Consider the following 18,386-nt stretch of genomic DNA (forward strand, 5'->3'; position numbering starts at 1 on the left):
GAAAATACCTCAACAAAGTACATTGTACAAAAAGCAGCAATAATTGAAATTATGGCAAAATGATAAAAAAAAAACATGTTAATACTAATAACAGATTTGTTTTCAATGTATGTATACATTTTTTGAGCCTTTTTAAAGAAATCATATAACAAATGACTCTAAAATCATGGTGACCACGCCCATTACCACCACCCCAACGCCACAGGTTATCAGTTTAGGTCAGGGGTCGGCAACCCGCGGCTCCGGAGCCGCATGCGGCTCTTTGATCACTGTGATGCGGCTCAGCTGCATACTTGCCGACCCCCGATTTACCCGGGAGACTTCTGGATTTCAGTGCCTCTCGCAGAAAACTCCCGGGATTAATATTCTCTGATTTTCACCATTACAATAATAATAAAGGGTGCCATGATAATACTGCATTTAGCGTCCTCTACAATCTGTACAAACAGCGTGCCAGCCCAGCCTCTTATTATATGCATCTTCTGCTTGCACACGTAAGTGACAGCAATGCATACTTGGTCAACAACCACACAGGTTACACTGACGGTGGCCATATAAAACAACTTTAACACTCTTACTAATAATGCGCCACACTTTGAACCAAAACTAAACAAGAATGACAAACACATTTCGGGAGAACATCTGCACCTTAACACAACATAAACACAACAGAACAAAGACCCAGAATCCCATGCAGCCCTGACTCTTCCGGGCTACATTATACACCCCTGCTACCACCAAACCCCGCCCCCACCCCAACCCTCCTCCCTCACACATCAACCCCCTCCCCCTCTGTGCGTCGGTTGAGGTGGGCGGGGGTGTATAATGTAGCCCGGAAGAATTAGGGCTGCATGGGATTCTGGGTATTTGGTCTGTTGTGTTTAAGTTGTGTTACGATGCAGATGTTCTCCCGAAATGTGTTTGTCATTCTTGTTTGGTGTGGGTTCACAGTGTGGCGCATTATTAGTAAGAGTGTTAAAGTTTTTTATACCGCCACCGTCAGTGTAACCTGTGTGGTTGTTGACCAAGTATGCCTTGCTGTCACTTACGTGAGCAAGCAGAAGCCTCATTCAACGTGTGGTTGCAGTGGGTGCTAAATACTGTACCATCACGGCATTTTCGAGAGAATAGTTGCCCTGAAATCCGTAGTCTGCCGGAAAATTCGGGAGGGTTGACCAGTATGACGCTGTCAAGCGCCATTCACATAAAACTCGCGGACCACACTAACATAAAATTTTCATATTAAGGTGTGGGCTGCGTGTCTGATATCCTTGGTTTATACATAGCACAAAGCCAAAAAAAAACTTTGTATGCAGTGTTATTTCATTTTAAATTTCAAAAGATTTTTGTGGCTCCCATTGTTTTCCTTAATTTGTGAAACCGGTCAAAATGGCTCTTTGAGTGGTAAAGGTTGCCGACCCCTGGTTTAGGTGAAACCCTGTATTTGTGTGTAATGATTGTTGTGCTGCTAGGTGTGACCCAGGAGCTGGCCAGCACTCTGGACATCCTGCCCACCATCGCTGGGCTCGCTGGAGCTAGAGCGCCCCCTGTGGTGCTCGATGGTGTCGACATGGCCGACATCCTTTTCAACCACGGAAAGGTACAAAGAAGCATTGCCGTTTTACAACAAAATAAGTGGTAGACAATAAATGTTTTTATTGTGTGAGAGTCAAATATTATAATATCAGAGTGGTTGAAAAAAGGAAGAAATATTAGGAGAGGGCATACTTGCCAACCCTCCCGGATTTTCCGGGAGACTCCCGAAATTCAGCGCCTCTCCCGAAAACCTCCCGGGACAAATTTTCTCCCGAAAATCTCCCGAAATTCAGGCGGAGCTTGAGGCCACGCCCCCTCCAACTCCATGCGGACCTGAGTGACGTGTTGACAGCCTGTTCACACGTCCGCTTTCTCACAATATAAACAGCTAATGATCGAGGGCGAGTTCTTGGTTTCTTCTGTGGGTTTATTGTTAAGCAGTTTCATTAACGTCCTCCCAGCGCGGTAACAACACACAACAACAGCAGTCAAGTTTTCGTCTGCCGTAAAGCAGTTCGTCTGCCGTAAACAGCAATGTTGTGACACTTTTAAACAGGACAATACTGCCATCTACTGTACATGCATATGTGACCCACCCATAATGTGTCACATTTTTGTGTTGATTTGTTTATTTTATTTTGTGGTTTGAATTCGTTTTTGGAGCTGTCATTACACATTTATCAGTATTCACATTGGTCAGTAGGGGGCAGTAGGGCGTTTCTTCCCAATTGAATGCTATCACCTGCAGACCGGAAGTGTCTTGTCATTCTGATGAGCGCGACCAGTCTGTGAACAATTGAAACGTCCTGTGTGCTTTTTCCTCCTGTATAACAGGTTAGTTTTGGTGAATCAACTCACTGAATAATATCCATGTGATCTTTATAAGTTTAAGTACACATTCTGATGGTGGAGCCTAACTCTAAAGTGTTTGTGAGTTGTAGTTTGTATTTGTGAATGAATCCAGTGCACAGCTGCAGTAATCAATACAAAAAGGCGACGTGAGTGCGCAATGTTTATATAGGAACTTCTGATCCTAATTCAGACTCCCAAATTAGAGCTCCCGTTTTCTTATTGATTTTATAATGTATATTTGTATAATGTGTGTGTTCTGAAATAGTGACAGAGAATAGAACAAGGATGGACAATTCAACCCTTAACTCAACAATGAATAGATGAGTGTTGTGTGTGTATATGTGTAAATAAATGAACACTGAAATTCAAGTATTTCTTTTATTTCTTTATATATATATATATATATATATATATATATATATATATATATATATATATATATAGCTAGAATTCACTGAAAGTCAAGTATTTCTTATATATATATATATATATATATATATATATATATCTTAACCACGCCCCCCACCCCCCACCTCCCGAAATCGGAGGTCTCAAGGTTGGCAAGTATGACCATAGTTGTCATTAAAATCTGAACATTATAAGACAAAGTTAAAATTGTGTGGAAAAAAGTCACACCATGCGAGACTATACTTTATTCAATCATCCACAAAGCAGTGTTGCCAACTTTCTCGCTAAATCTGGTGACTTTCCAATTCCTCTTTCTTTGCCTAGTGACAAATCTAGGGACTTTTCCCGATGTTTTCCAGACATGACAGAGTATAACACTCTGCAGTGTATGTGAGTCAGAGCAGACAGGAGACACCCCTCTGCGTCAAAGGAATGTTGTAACAATGTGACCATAATGTCAGCATGTTAGGATGGATGGATTCAGGATCAGGATGCTTTATTATTGTCCATTCTTTAACATGTACAAGACACATAAGAACTGAAATTACATTTTGGGCACAGTCCCACTAAGAGCAGACATACGTTACAGGGAGACAAGACGGGACCGCCAACGGATCAGCCACTTACGGCGCTCCTTAAAAAAGGTGTGAAAGGGGGAAGAGTAAAAAAATATCAGTCAAAGGCTGCACCCTCGGGAGAGGGTCCAGACTGAGTCCAAGGGAAAAAACCTAATTTGCCATAGCACACATAAACATGTTACATATAATCACAACAACTTGGCAACAGAGGAGGGGGGAGGCAGTTGGGGCCCTGGAGGCCGGCCTGCTGCTATAAAGCGCTACTCAGCCGTCCATCATCCCGAAGAGGAATCAAGCGGTGGTGAAGGCGTGGGGTGGGGGTGGGGAGTGTGTTTGTGTATATGCCCATTGTCTTTGGGTGTAGTGGTGTTGTGTTCATAGGCCCGGGGCCGTTCTGCATGCAATGCAAGCAAAGTTCGACTTCCAGGTGTCGTTGAGGAGGGAGGGAGTTTAAAATCGTCCATCTTTGAAAGTCCTCAGGGGATGATTACAGAACAGCCTGTTCTTGTCCTCAAGGCCATTCGAGGGAGTCAAATCATAGATAAGGATTTTTGTTTTTCCTCGAGCAGACATTACAATGGCTTGTCTGTTCTATTCGTCCATGTTGGCTCTCATATCCAATTTTTCCTTTTCAGCAAGTTTCTCCATGATGTGATCCATCTTGCGATTCAGTTCAGAAATCGCCCCAGTCTGTGATCCCACGGCCCAGCCCAAACCTTCCATTGCGACGAACAGCCTTTGGGCTCCTTGAATGGCTGCCATGGTCTAAGAATTTTACGATACACCAGAGCAATGTCCAGCCGAATCAGCAGGTGTCACGTTCAAACACTGAGGACATCTATTAAACAAGACAAAAGGCAAGGAATCAAACAGAGACAGAATTCAATTTGGACTCAATATTGAGGAGAGACATGGCCACTGCACTCTCTGTACAATCCTGCACCACGCTCTGACGAAGAAGGTTTTCGTCTCCTCTTTTATTCAGATGTTCAATGTTCACGCACCAACACATGTCACAGCAGGAATGGGAAGTATGTAAAACAGTCATTGTTTTCGGTCGCTTTGAAGACCAAGAAGAGGATTTCTCGAGCTTGGGCTCTTCCTGGATCCAGCTGAGGCAGGTGTTGCAGGACAATGGATAACCCCTCCCGTCTCCTGACCACAGTGACTTCAAGAGGGCAGCGGGTCGTAAATAGCGATGACCTCGGTTACCAAATAGTTGGAAGAGAGTTTGTGAAATACTTCAAAGAGAGTTCGTTTAACACTTCAAAGACAGTTCCTCTGGAAGTTGAGCAGATCCTGCCATCTGTCCGTGTTGAAATCACAGTGGCGTTTCACGAGCCTTCTTCCTCTTGTTAGGCCTCGAAAGACCGCATTCATCTTCTTATCAGGAACATAATGTAATACAACGTTTCTTTTGTGATAACTTACAAACAATTATTCCAACAGCAGGTGCCCCGCTATCATGGTTCCAAATAGGTAGATGTCTTCCATGTCCTCGATGGAAAGGACTGAGAGGCACATGATTCTCTAATTGCCCCAGGAATCTCTCACGTACCCCGCAGCAATGGTTCCATCAGGGCAGCCAGGCTCCCCAGAACCTCTTTTCCTCGTCGAAAAGATTTTGTCAATTGAGTCGAGGGTCCAGCTAATCAATTCCATGTCTGATGTTTAGATTTGGAGGACAACACAAGGAAAGAGGCTTCAAAATAAGTTTAGACAAGACAAGACAAAAGAGAGCAAACAAGGAAAATGTTACACAGATAAAGTAACAATGTGACCATGATGTCAGCATGTTACACAGATAAACCTGTAGTGAGTATTAAGGCTGGATGTGGTTGTGCTGTGTTGGCAGAGCAAAAGGGAGAGCATGATGTTCTACCCCACTGATCCTAGTGAAGATTGTGGCCTGTTTGCTCTTCGCCTGGGGAAGTACAAGGCTCACTTCTACACACAAGGTAAGATGTCCAGCCTCGATGTTCCACACGTCACATGTGTCATTGTTGTCCAGGCTCCATCCACAGCACCACCACCCCAGACAAAGAGTGTTCAACATTCGCCTTGCGGAAGCATCACGACCCCCCGCTCATCTTCCATTTGGACGCCGACCCGTCTGAGTGGTACCCTCTCCCGCTGGACGGCCAGCCGGACATGCAGGAGCTGCTGGAGAGGATGAAGAGAGTCAAGGAAGAGTTTGAAGGCTCCATGTTGTTTGGGGAGAGTCAGATCTCCAAGGGAAGTGACCCCCAGCTGGAGCCTTGTTGTAATCCACAGTGCAGTCCCAAACCCGGCTGCTGCCACTGCTGACATCAATGCAGGTAGGATCTCTTTGCTCACACAGTAACTTGCAGAAAGGAGACCCAAGGGCACGGCCAAAAGTCCTCATTTCAGCACAATATTACATTTGCAAAGGGAGAAAAATAAGGTTACAAAAAGGCAATATTAGGGGAGTTAAGCCATATACAGGCATGTGATTTTTCCGTCTAAAGTCGGAATTCCGTCTTTTTTAATCTCGGGGGGAAAAAATAATAATTATCTCCCGTTTTTCCGGGTTTTTTTCCGACCCTAAATCAAGATTTGAGACGTAGTTTATATTACGCCGTAGTTGATTGGTCGATATGTTCCTTGTGACCAATCAGGACATCTGTTATGAATGATGACGTTAACAACGTCATCATTCATAATGGTTATTACCGCCATTTTCCATATGTTTTTTTTTTTTTTTTTTGTGTCCTGTCCAGCTTCTCAGGCAAATCATATAGTTGATGTAGATGCCCATGTCGGCTGTTCAGATTTACTTTACAAAAGAGAAGTGTAGGATACTTCTCTTGTTGCCTTATTTGTATTTGACTTTATTAAATGTATTTATATTATCATTTAGTGCAGCCGGGCCGGAGCAGGAGGAGATAGAAAGAGAAAAAAAAAGAAGACAGAGGGGGAAATTGTGGGGACAAGAGGGGGATTAGACAGAGAGACAAAAACAACAACAGCAAACAACAACAACAACAACAATAGAGCAACATCAGCAAATATGACATGTACAAATATGATGGTAAAAGTAATAGCAAATAAGCAGTTAGCGAAAAATAAAAAATAATACAGAAATGACAATGAGCATTATTACACTACAAATGGATCAATACAAATACCAATAGAAATAGCGCTATTGATAATGAACAATACCAATAATTTACCTTTATTATCAACAATACATTTTCCATATGTAAACGATGTCGGTTCTCGAGAGAAAGGACGCTTTACAAGTAAAAGAAATTGATAAAAATGTCAAAAATAAGTTTTGATGGGACTGGATGGAAAGGGAAAACACTGATACTGTTGGGAAGAAGGAAGTTACGACTTTGTTCGGTGATTTTATTCGGAAAATCGATCGTCCCGGAAAGGTTTTGTGCACGTGGTGTCATGATAATATTGACTATGGATCACGAGGTTTCAAGGCTTTGGAAGTACATGCGAAACGCCAAAAACACATGAAACAACTTGAAGCAAGGGAAACTAACTTTTCACTCGCTGGTACTTTTGGATGTCAACCGAAAGTCAATCAATCAATCAATCAATGTTTATTTATATAGCCCTAAATCACAAGTGTCTCAAAGGGCTGCACAAGCCACAACGACATCCTCGGTACAAAGCCCACATAAGGGCAAGGAAAAACTCACCCCAGTGGGACGTCGATGTGAATGACTATGAGAAACCTTGGAGAGGACCGCATATGTGGGTAACCCCCCCCCCCTCTAGGGGAGACCGAAAGCAATGGATGTCGAGTGGGTCTGACATAATATTGTGAGAGTCCAGTCCATAGTGGATCCAACATAATAGTAAGAGTCCAGTCCATAGTGGGGCCAGCAGGACACCATCCCGAGCGGAGACGGGTCAGCAGCGCAGAGATGTTCCCAGCCGATGCACAGGCGAGCGGTCCACCCCGGGTCCCGACTCTGGACAGCCAGCACTTCATCCATGGCCACCGGACCTGTGCCCCCCACCCCCTCCACAAGGAATAGGGGAGCAGAGGAGAAAAGAAAAGAAACGGCAGATCAACTGGTCTAACAGGGGGGCTATTTAAAGGCTAGAGTATACAAATGAGTTTTAAGATGGGACTTAAATGCTTCTACTGAGGTAGCATCTCTAATTGTTACCGGGAGGGCATTCTATAGTACTGGAGCCCGAATAGAAAACGCTCTATAGCCCGCAGACTTTTTTTGGGCTCTGGGAATCACTAAAGTGAGCAAACCTTACGGACTTCATCCTTTGTTTACATCGACAACTGCCATAGACATCGAGAGGAAAGATCCACCCAAACAACCCACTTCAGTTGCAGACAGGGTTGTTAATAATGAGGTAAGCTAAAAAATATTTGCTCGCGAAATACGCATGTTTGTTTTAAATATTAACCAATTATTGCTTTGCGAAATATAAATGTTTTTTTCTAAAAAATAAAAAGCCACGTGAAAATATATTATGAAATTGCAGAAATTCAAAGAGTCGCATTATTGATTCCAGTTAACAATTTATTTGAAATAAATGTGCATATAATACTATTTTGTAATATTAAGTTCTTATGTAGTCTCTTGAAACAATATTGTCAGTGGTGTAACAATCTTGAAGGTAAATATTTTCACACTTGTTTCATGCAATATGTTCGTGTCCTCACTGTCACGTTCAAACACTGAGGACATCTATTAAACAAGACAAAAGGCAAGGAATCAAACAGAGACAGAATTCAATTTGGACTCAATATTGAGGAGAGACATGGCCACTGCACTCTCTGTACAGTCCTGCACCACGCTCTGACGAAGAAGGTTTTCGTCTCCTCGTTTATTCAGATGTTCAATGTTTACGCACCAACACATGTCACAGCAGGAATGGAAAGTATGTAAAACAGTCATTGTTTTCGGTCGCTTTGAAGTCCAAGAAGAGGATTTCTTGGGCTTGGGCTCTTCCTGGATACAGCTGGGGCAGGTGTTGGAGGACAAAGGATAACCCCTCCCGTCTCCTGACCACAGGGACTTCAAGAGGGCAGCGGGTCGTAAATAGCGTTGACCTCGGTTACCAAATAGTTGGAAGAGAGTTTGTGAAATACTTCAGAGAGAGTTCGTTTAACACTTCAAAGAGAGTTCCTCTGGAAGTTGAGCAGATCCTGCCATCTGTCCGTGTTGAAATCACAGTGGCGTTTCACGAGCCTTCTTCCTCTTGTTAGGCCTCGAAAGACAGCATTCATAATACAACGTTTCTTTTGTGATAACTTACAAACAATTATTCCAACACTCACATTTCATACCTGCCAACTACTCCGGTTTTCCCGTAATTAGTACGGTTTTCATTAACCTATTCCGGGTTACGGTTGCAGTGATAAAAAATACGGTTTTTCATTAATTAAATTTATTTATTTTTTTTTAAGTTTTATTCACGAAATCGCGTAACAACAATGACAATCGACACTGCTTCCCGTAACTTCCTATCGAGCCATTCTGAATGCGATGCGCGAGGCTATTTATAGCACCGCTGCCAAGCACGAGGCACCAGTTGCCATTGTTTCCAAACGAGCGAACGATCATGGAATCAGCCGGAGAAAAATCGCATACGAGTCTTAAACCGAAAAGAAAACTGCAGTCATTCCGTGGAGAATATTCAAAAGCCTATCCGGGAATAATTATCCGTTCCAAAAAGGGTGAAAACTACGCGAATTGCACCTTGTGCAGACAAGATTTTTCGATCGGACACGGAGGAATTAGCGATGTAAAAGACCACGTTGGGACAAAAAAACACAAGTCTAATGCCGTTGCTAGCGATACAAGTGGAAAACTTTCAACGTTTTTCGTCGCCCAAATAGATTCTTTGGATGTGATAAATGCCGAAGTTTTATTTACGGAGGCAATAATTGGGCAAACAAAAAGGTAATGACACCAATGTTATCTATTGGAATTGTTTAGTACTGTTATACTGTTAAAAGTGTTTATACTATTTATGCTTTCAAGTCCAAGTTGAAGAAATCTTGTTAAATGTTGACAGCATAACTACCAAAATACAGAAGTATGTCCTTAATATTTTTGCAGTGCTATTTCTGTTGAAAAGTTAAATTTATTACATTAGAGATGTGATGTGCCACTTTTCAAGTGTCTGATGGCTTAAATTAATTTTCATTAATTTTTTATATTTTGAATTCTTTTGAAAGGCTTACAAAAAAACTACATTTGAATTGTAATTCCATGCTATTGACAGGACTATTAATTTTAATGAAGTTAGCTTACCATGTTTACAGTATGATAATTGTGATAGAAATGTGAATTTTAGGCACAGAATATTTTTTTAAATTGAACAAGGCAGTAGATTATACAAGCTTGGACAGAAAGTTAATGACACCAATTTTTTTTTTTAATGGAATTGTTTAGTACTGTTTTACCATTTGTTTACTGTAAAAAGTGTTTATATTGTTTATACTTTCAATTAACAAATTGAAATCTTGTGAAAGGTTGACAGGATGACTGGCATTAACTGTCAAAATAATTTCAAACTATTGAAGTTAGTTTACAGAATAAACATGTCAATCAACCCATATGATTTTTGCTGTAATATTTTTGTTTTGAAAAGTCACTGTGACTGATAGAAAAGTGATGGTTTTAGTAATATTTTTACCTGTCTGGATGCTAATAATCATTTTGCGTCGGGGGGCGAAGGTACCCCCCACCAGGACTTTGTCCTGGACCTACCTGGACCCTGGCTACTAGGTTTTTCTGATTTCAAAAGTTGGCAGGTATGCATTATTATTATTTCCTATTTTCAAATATGAGTAAACAATACTAAACATGTTTAATTATTTTCATAAATTTATATCCTATTTTGGCGAAAAGAATGAAATGTTTACATTTGGTATTTTGTTATATTTATAACTAAACTTGTAGGCAATTAGGCAAATACATTAAAACTGTGAATTGTTATTAGTGGTTATGTATTTTACAATTAATGCTACTTTCTGATAGCATATATCATGTAATAGTCTTAACTTTAAAATATGTTTTGTATAATAATTAAGGCTGCAGCTAACGATTATTTTTCTATCGATTAATCTATAGATTATTTTTTTCGATTAATCGGTTAATCTATAGATTATTTTTTTCGATTAATCTATAGATTATTTTTCCTTTTACTGATTATTTTTTTTATTTAAAATGAAGATGAAAAAATAAATTTAGGCCAGTTTTTTCAAAAGGCATGACTTATTTACAAAAAACAAAGTATGGCCACTCAGTCAACATTGACAACAACATGACAAAATATTCTGTAACAATGTAAACATTTAAAACTTTTAACATTTAACAAAATTAAAAGTAGCTTATTTGCTTTTTAATGTGTAAATATAAAAGTAAACATCCAGTGCAAATCTTAATATTCTGCAATAGTATAAGCATTTCAAAAGTAAAAGTATTGCTTATTTTGCTTTAAAATGTACAAAAATAAAGATAAACATCCAATACAAAAAAGTGCAAAACGAAATATTCTGTAACAGTGTAAACATTTCAACAAAAGTAAAAGTATTGCTTATTTTGCTTAATAACACAACAATGATAGTATGATTAAAGTGAAAGTTAATTGTTGGTTTGTACATAGTATATGTAACTGTTAATGTTGTAAAAGGTATTTGCACAACTAATTAACGTTAGCGTTAAAGAGGAGCGCGTCTTTGTAAACACTGAACAGGCACGCCAAACGCGCCTCTCAGAGCGAAACGGTGTTTTAGTTTATGAATTTACAACGCAGATACAAATGACACATTCATGTTTTTGTGTAATGATGACAACGTATACTCACGCGGACGATTGACTAGTTGATGGTGATGGCAAGAACGCTGTCGGGTGTTTTCTTTTCAAATGTTCCTTTATAGCCGTTGTGCTGCTATGATAGGCCATTTCCGCTCCACACAGTGTGCATACAACAACTGTCAAGTGTTTTGCTTTTTTCGCTGTGCTTATCTCACACTTGAAGGGATGTACCAATGCTGAATGTGGCTTCTGGATTTCACTCAAAAGACCAGACCGTAGTTACTTTTTCCTTTTATTTTCCTTTAGTTTGCAACAGTTTTTCCAACGAAGAAACAGCTTCTTTTTTCTTCTTTAGTCTTTTTAGCAGTCTTTAGCAGTGTTAGTAGACTTTAGTAGACTTTAGTTTCTTTAGCTGTCATTAGCTGTCTTTAGTAGCCTTTAGTAGCCTTTAGCTTCTTTAGTAGCCTTTAGCTTCTTTAGTAGGTGAAAAACCTTTAAGGACAAAACACCACAAGATTAACATGCTGTAAAAAAATCAATCAATTATCAATCCCATAATTTACAATTATTAATTAGGCAATCAAACTCTTAACCATTAAACAAGTGCAAGAAAATGGACACATCTTTTCCCTTTAAGTTAAAACACATTTTAAATAAATTGTCTCAACATAAATGCACCAAGATAAATATAAAATACATTTAAGACCAGAAACACAATAGATAAATGCAACAGAAAACCCAATATGCAAATACATAAATACCTAACCAATTAACCACCTATTTAGATACATATTTAAAATCCATATTCAATATAAATATATTATTAAATTAGCAGTGAAACACATCTTAAACGCTGTCTACTGGTAGAAAAATGCCCCTTTTTCTATGCCCTCACCAGCAGCCAATGATCCAACACAGTTAAATCCAACACTTTAAGTTGAGCGACTTCACCCTCCTGATGAAGCAAACTGCTCCAACATTTATCAAACTATGCAAAGAATATCAACACTTCCTTACTAAACAACATTTACACAAACACCGTGTGTATTTAGCCTCCAGACTAAGCACGCTACATGCACACAACCCCCCCACCCCCCCATCTCACCAGCGCAACAGGTGCGCCACACCCACAAAGACAACTAAAGTGTAATCTTACCGGCTGTCCGTTCAGCTATTGGTTTTGGTACACTTTTGGCACAACTCTGGGTTTTCTGTAACGAACTAAACCTTTTTCCACTCTGCGCTGGCGTCTTCTGTACTCCTTGATTTGACACAGCGGTCTAATTACCGGGCTGGCGCACCAGCAGATGAGACGGGAGTGCGCCGCGTTATACCTGCACGTGAACGTAAACTGATCGGCTCTGATCATATAAGCCGACTGGCCGAAATAATGCCGAATTATATACATTTCCTGGGGTTGCCTAGGTGAATAGGGATGCGGATGTGCTCTAAGATAAAATATAATTTTATTAAGTGGGGTTTGGCTGGTTGCTAAGCAGCCACGGTTGCAAGCTCGCGCTTCAGCTGACGAGACAGCTGTTCGCCGCTACAACATTATTAGGCCGTTTATTGAAATATTCCCACACTTTTGACGACTTTTGGCATGCTTTTTTCCCCTCGCTCGCACCGCTCGCATTGTCTGCTTTGCGCTCCGCCATGACGGTAGTGTGACGTAAATATGCGACGCATCGACGCACAAAAACGGCGTCGACGTATTTACGTAACCGATGACGTCGACTACGTTGACGCGTCATTTCAGCCTTAATAATAATAAATCTTGGCAAACTTGTTACACCACTGATAATTTTTTTTACCCCATATATACAATATCTGACTAATAGTAATGATAGAATGATTTCAAATATGAAAGGAAATTTTATTTTAGAGCAATCTGCTTATTACCAAAACCTAGGCAAATTTTGAGAATGACCCATATTGTGTAAGAAGCTACTAAAGCAGAGACCAAAAGGAAAATGTAGGCTGCTCAGAAATTTGCAAGGAAAGCTCATGTTAGGGCTCTCCGAGAAAGCTAATGTGTGAAGTGAACTGAAGTAATACTGTAAATAAACTGTAGATAATAACACGGATCAATGTGACACCTGTGGATGTGAAATTAACACAAGATGTAAATATTAGTGACTAAATACTGTTGGGACTGAACCATATACAGTGATTCATTAGGATAATTGGGTTATGTGTGTTCTATTAATGATGTTTTCATGTCTTTAAACACTAAAATATTTTCTTCAAATGGTGCTGTCTTTGTTAATTTTAGCATGTTAAATTGGTGAAAAACCAGGACATTTTTTCAGTCTTTTTCAATGTGGTCAAATCACATGCCTGCATACAGGACAGGTAAAAGCCAGTAAATTAGAATATTTTGAAAAACTTGATTTATTTCAGTAATTGCATTCAAAAGGTGTAACTAGTACATTATATTTATTCATTGCACACAGACTGATGCATTCAAATGTTTATTTCATTTAATTTTGATGATTTGAAGTGGCAACAAATGAAAATCCAAAATTCTGTGTGTCACAAAATTAGAATATTACTTAAGACTAATACAAAAAAGGGATTTTTAGAAATGTTGGCCAACTGAAAAGTATGAAAATGAAAAATATGAGCATGTACAATACTCAATACTTGGTTGGAGCTCCTTTTGCCTCAATTACTGCGTTAATGCGGCGTGGCATGGAGTCGATGAGTTTCTGGCACTGCTCAGGTGTTATGAGAGCCCAGGTTGCTCTGATAGTGGCCTTCAACTCTTATGCGTTTTTGGGTCTGGCATTCTGCATCTTCCTTTTCACAATACCCCACAGATTTTCTATGGGGCTAAGGTCAGGGGAGTTGGCGGGCCAATTTAGAACAGAAATACCATGGTCCGTAAACCAGGCACGGGTAGATTTTGCGCTGTGTGCAGGCGCCAAGTCTTGTTGGAACTTGAAATCTCCATCTCCATAGAGCAGGTCAGCAGCAGGAAGCATGAAGTGCTCTAAAACTTTCTTGGGAGACGGCTGCGTTGACCCTGGATCTCAGGAAACAGAGTGGACCGACACCAGCAGATGACATGGCACCCCAAACCATCACCCAACCATGCAAATTTTGCATTTCCTTTGGAAATCGAGGTCCCAGAGTCTGGAGGAAGACAGGAGAGGCACAGGATCCACGTTGCCTGAAGTCTAGTGTAAAGTTTCCACCATCAGTGATGGTTTGGGGTGCCATGTCATCTGCTGGTGTCGGTCCACTCTGTTTCCTGAGATCCAGGGTCAACGCAGCCGTCTACCAGCAAGTTTTAGAGCACTTCATGCTTCCTGCTGCTGACCTGCTCTATGGAGATTTCAAGTTCCAACAGGACTTGGCGCCTGCACACAGCGCAAAATCTACCCGTGCCTGGTTTACGGACCATGGTATTTCTGTTCTAAATTGGCCCGCCAACTCCCCTGACCTTAGCCCCATAGAAAATCTGTGGGGTATTGTGAAAAGGAAGATGCAGAATGCCAGACCCAAAAACGCAGAAGAGTTGAAGGCCACTATCAGAGCAACCTGGGCTCTCATAACACCTGAGCAGGGCCAGAAACTCATCGACTCCATGCCACGCCGCATTAACGCAGTAATTGAGGCAAAAGGAGCTCCAACCAAGTATTGAGTATTGTACATGCTCATATTTTTCATTTTCATACTTTTCAGTTGGCCAACATTTCTAAAAATCCCTTTTTTGTATTAGCCTTAAGTAATATTCTAATTTTGTGACACACGGAATTTTGGATTTTCATTTGTTGCCACTTCAAATCATCAAAATTAAATGAAATAAACATTTGAATGCATCAGTCTGTGTGCAATGAATAAATATAATGTACAAGTTACACCTTTTGAATGCAATTACTGAAATAAATCACGTTTTTCAAAATATTCTAATTTACTGGCTTTTACCGGTACCTGTATATCCTCATTTCATGTCAAAAGTAAGCAGCTTGTAAATTTACCTGAGTTCATAAATAATCATTTGTAATTTTACAGGAATAAAGTTCAAATATGACACAAATCTCATTTTAAAGTTGAAAAGTAAAACGACAAGAAGGAAGTGAATTGCAATTACAAAACATTTGTGCAATCAAGTTTTTTGCTCTTTAATTGTATGTCATTTTTATTTTTACTAACCTGTTCAAAATAAATGTTGTCGATTCAATAAAATCAAATTACATGAATTGTATTTTTTATTTTATTTTTTTTTTTAATTATGAATTTATTAATCAAAAAAAAATTACGTGAATGAACTTGTAGTTTTATCAGAGTAAAATAATTTATGAGTAATACATTTAAAGTATTTATAATACAGTCGTTAAGTTACGTTAAAAAGGTCATGTGGCGGTAATGTCGTCATTTTACACCAGAGGTGTCAAAGTCAAGGCCCGGGGGCCAGATCTGGCCCGCCACATCATTTTATCTGGCCCACAAACACCTGGAAATGATACATGTCAATAAAGTACTTCATATTTTCTCACTAAATGTAATGGACTTTTTTCATTTTGACATAAAAAATATATGTACTGCTTGAAATACCTTGCATACCTTTTAAACTTTAATAGTATCCAATATTGCAACTAATACTACAATATATCATCATACTTTTCAAACATGTTTTTGTCTAAATAAAAATACTTCACTTTACAGCAAACTACCCATCAAATAAATAAAAATGACAATAAATGTGACGTTCTTTACAGCATATTACTGTAAATGAAAAACTACTTAAAATTCTATTGACTTAGCTGCCAGATTTTGACTGTGAAATCTAGGGTTGTTGTATTACTGTAAATGGAAAGATTTGTTTTTACGGTAGAAAAAATGGCAGCTAAATTGCCAGATTAAAAAAAAAAGAACTTGTACAGTCTTTCCATGAACAATATCATGTTGTAAAAACCAATGTCAATTCAACACAACAATTCTAGCAACTAATCTGCCAGCTTTTTTCCCAAAAAGCCCCAAAAAACAGTGCTACTGTTTTTCCAATTACCGTAAAATGTTGTAAAAAAAAAAAAAAAATGTAAAAAGTGTTTTATTTTACAGATGTAATTGTAATTAATAATGAAATCTAATTCCTACACCTCTAAAGGCTTAGTGGCCACATGCGTGGACAGCACCTTTTAGCTCTTATTTCCAAAATTGTGTACACTACTGAATTGGGGTCTTATGGCCGCTTATGTGGACACTTATACTGCCATCTGGTGGTGTCAGAAGAGTATAACATACAATGGAATTTGGAGAGAAAAAAAGTGTAAAAATAAGAATTAGCATGTCACTAAACATGAAGTACACATTAGTGTACTTATGGACTAAGTACATCATATCAAAAGATGATTCTTAGTTTTTGTTCTAATTAGGGTCCAATAAGCCCAAATAGCAAAGAGAAATTAAAAAAAAGCATGTAAACAAAGAGCTTGGGCCTTAAGAGGTTAATGGTTGTTGATGGCAGCCATAACTGCCATGTGGCCCTCAATCAAAACCACTTTCACATCCCTGCTTAATAGAAAAATGTGATTATAATGTTGTCATTTTACCAAATAAAGCTACAGTTTGATCCATCCATCCATCCATTTTCTACCGCTTGTCCCTTTCGGGGTCGCGGGGGGTGCTGGAGGCGGGGTACACCCTGGACAAGTCACCACCTCATCGCAGGGCCAACACAGATAGACAGACAACATTCACACACTAGGGACCATTTAGTGTCGCCAATCAACCTATCCCCAGGTGCATGTCTTTGGAGGTGGGAGGAAGCCGGAGGGAACCCACACAGTCACGGGGAGAACATGCAAACTCCACACAGAAAGATCCCGAGCGCTGGATCGAACCCAGGACCTTCGTATTGTGAGGCAGACGCACTAACCCCTCTTCCACCGCGCTGCCCGCTACAGTGTGATGTTAGTCGTAATTTGACGCAAATAAAGTATTTTAATATCACACAAATTTAATTGTTAAAAAAAAAAGTACCGTATTTTCCGCACTATAAGGCGCACCGGATTATAAGGCGCACCTTCAACGAATGGCCTAATTTAAAACTGTGTTCATATATAAGCCATACTTGCCAACCCTCCCGGATTTTCCGGGAGACTCCCGAAATTCAGCGCCTCTCCCGAAAACCTCCCGGGACAAATTTTCTCCAAAAAATCTCCCGAAATTCAGGCGGAGCTGGAGGCCACGCCCCCTCCAGCTCCATGCGGACCTGAGTCCGCTTTCCCACAATATAATGAACGTCTACAGTAAAGCAGTCCGTCTGCCGTAAACAGCAATGTTGTGACACTCTTAAACAGGACAATACTGCCATCTAGTGCATTTGATGAAAGCACTTTTGTGCGTGCCACACAGCAATGCATCATCAGAGAGGGTGTTCAGCATGGTTAGAAAGATAGTGACAGAGAATAGAACAAGGATGGACAATACTGAAATTCAAGTATTTATTTTATTTATATATATATATATATATATATATATATATATATTTAGCTAGAATTCACTGAAAGTCAATTATTTCTTATATATATATATATATATATATATATATATATATCCATCCATCCATCCATCCATCCATTCATCCACCCATTTTCTACCGCTTATTCCCTTCGGGGTCGCAGGGATATATACATATATATATATATATATATATATATATATGAAATACTTGACTTGGTGAATTCTAGCTGTAAATATACTCCTCCCCTCTTAACCACGCCCCCCGCACCCACCCCCCACCCCCTGAAATTGGAGGTCTCAAGGTTGGCAAGTATGATATAAGCATACTTGCCAACCTTGAGACCTCCGATTTCGGGAGGGGGGCGTGGCTAAAAGGGGAGGAGTATATTTACAGCTAGAATTCACCAAGTCAAGTATTTCATATATATATATAGATAATATATATATATAGATAATATATATATAAGAAATACTTAACGTTCAGTGAATTCTAGCTATATATATATATATATATATATATATATATATATATATATATATATATATATATACGTGTATATATACATATATATATATATATATATATACGTATATATATACGTATATATATATATATGTATTTTATTATATATATATATATATATATATATATATATATATATAAAATAAATACTTGAATTTCAGTGTTCATTTATTTACACATATACACACACATAACACTCATCTACTCATTGTTGAGTTAAGGGTTGAATTGTCCATCCTT

At 39.3% G+C, this 18,386-nt stretch overlaps 1 protein-coding gene across 3 annotated transcripts in view; it reads left to right on the forward strand.

Annotated features, from left to right (window-relative positions):
• arsa (arylsulfatase A) overlaps positions 1-18,386 on the forward strand; it is a 61,018-nt gene that overhangs the window by 24,989 nt on the left and 17,643 nt on the right. For 2 of the 3 annotated variants that reach the window (XM_061969146.2, XM_061969148.2), the window contains exons 6-8: positions 1,473-1,600; positions 5,230-5,332; positions 5,386-5,692. In XM_061969146.2, the coding sequence (XP_061825130.2) occupies positions 1,473-1,600; positions 5,230-5,332; positions 5,386-5,681 (527 nt within the window). In that variant the 3' untranslated portion in view covers positions 5,682-5,692. Of the gene's footprint in view, positions 1-1,472; positions 1,601-5,229; positions 5,333-5,385; positions 5,693-15,545; positions 17,116-18,386 lie in introns of those variants that run through there. The other variant, XM_061969147.2, reaches the window with a different exon arrangement.

The sequence above is a fragment of the Nerophis lumbriciformis genome, linkage group LG08 (assembly GCF_033978685.3).
Source record: "Nerophis lumbriciformis linkage group LG08, RoL_Nlum_v2.1, whole genome shotgun sequence".
In the NCBI taxonomy this organism is placed as follows: domain Eukaryota; kingdom Metazoa; phylum Chordata; class Actinopteri; order Syngnathiformes; family Syngnathidae; genus Nerophis; species Nerophis lumbriciformis.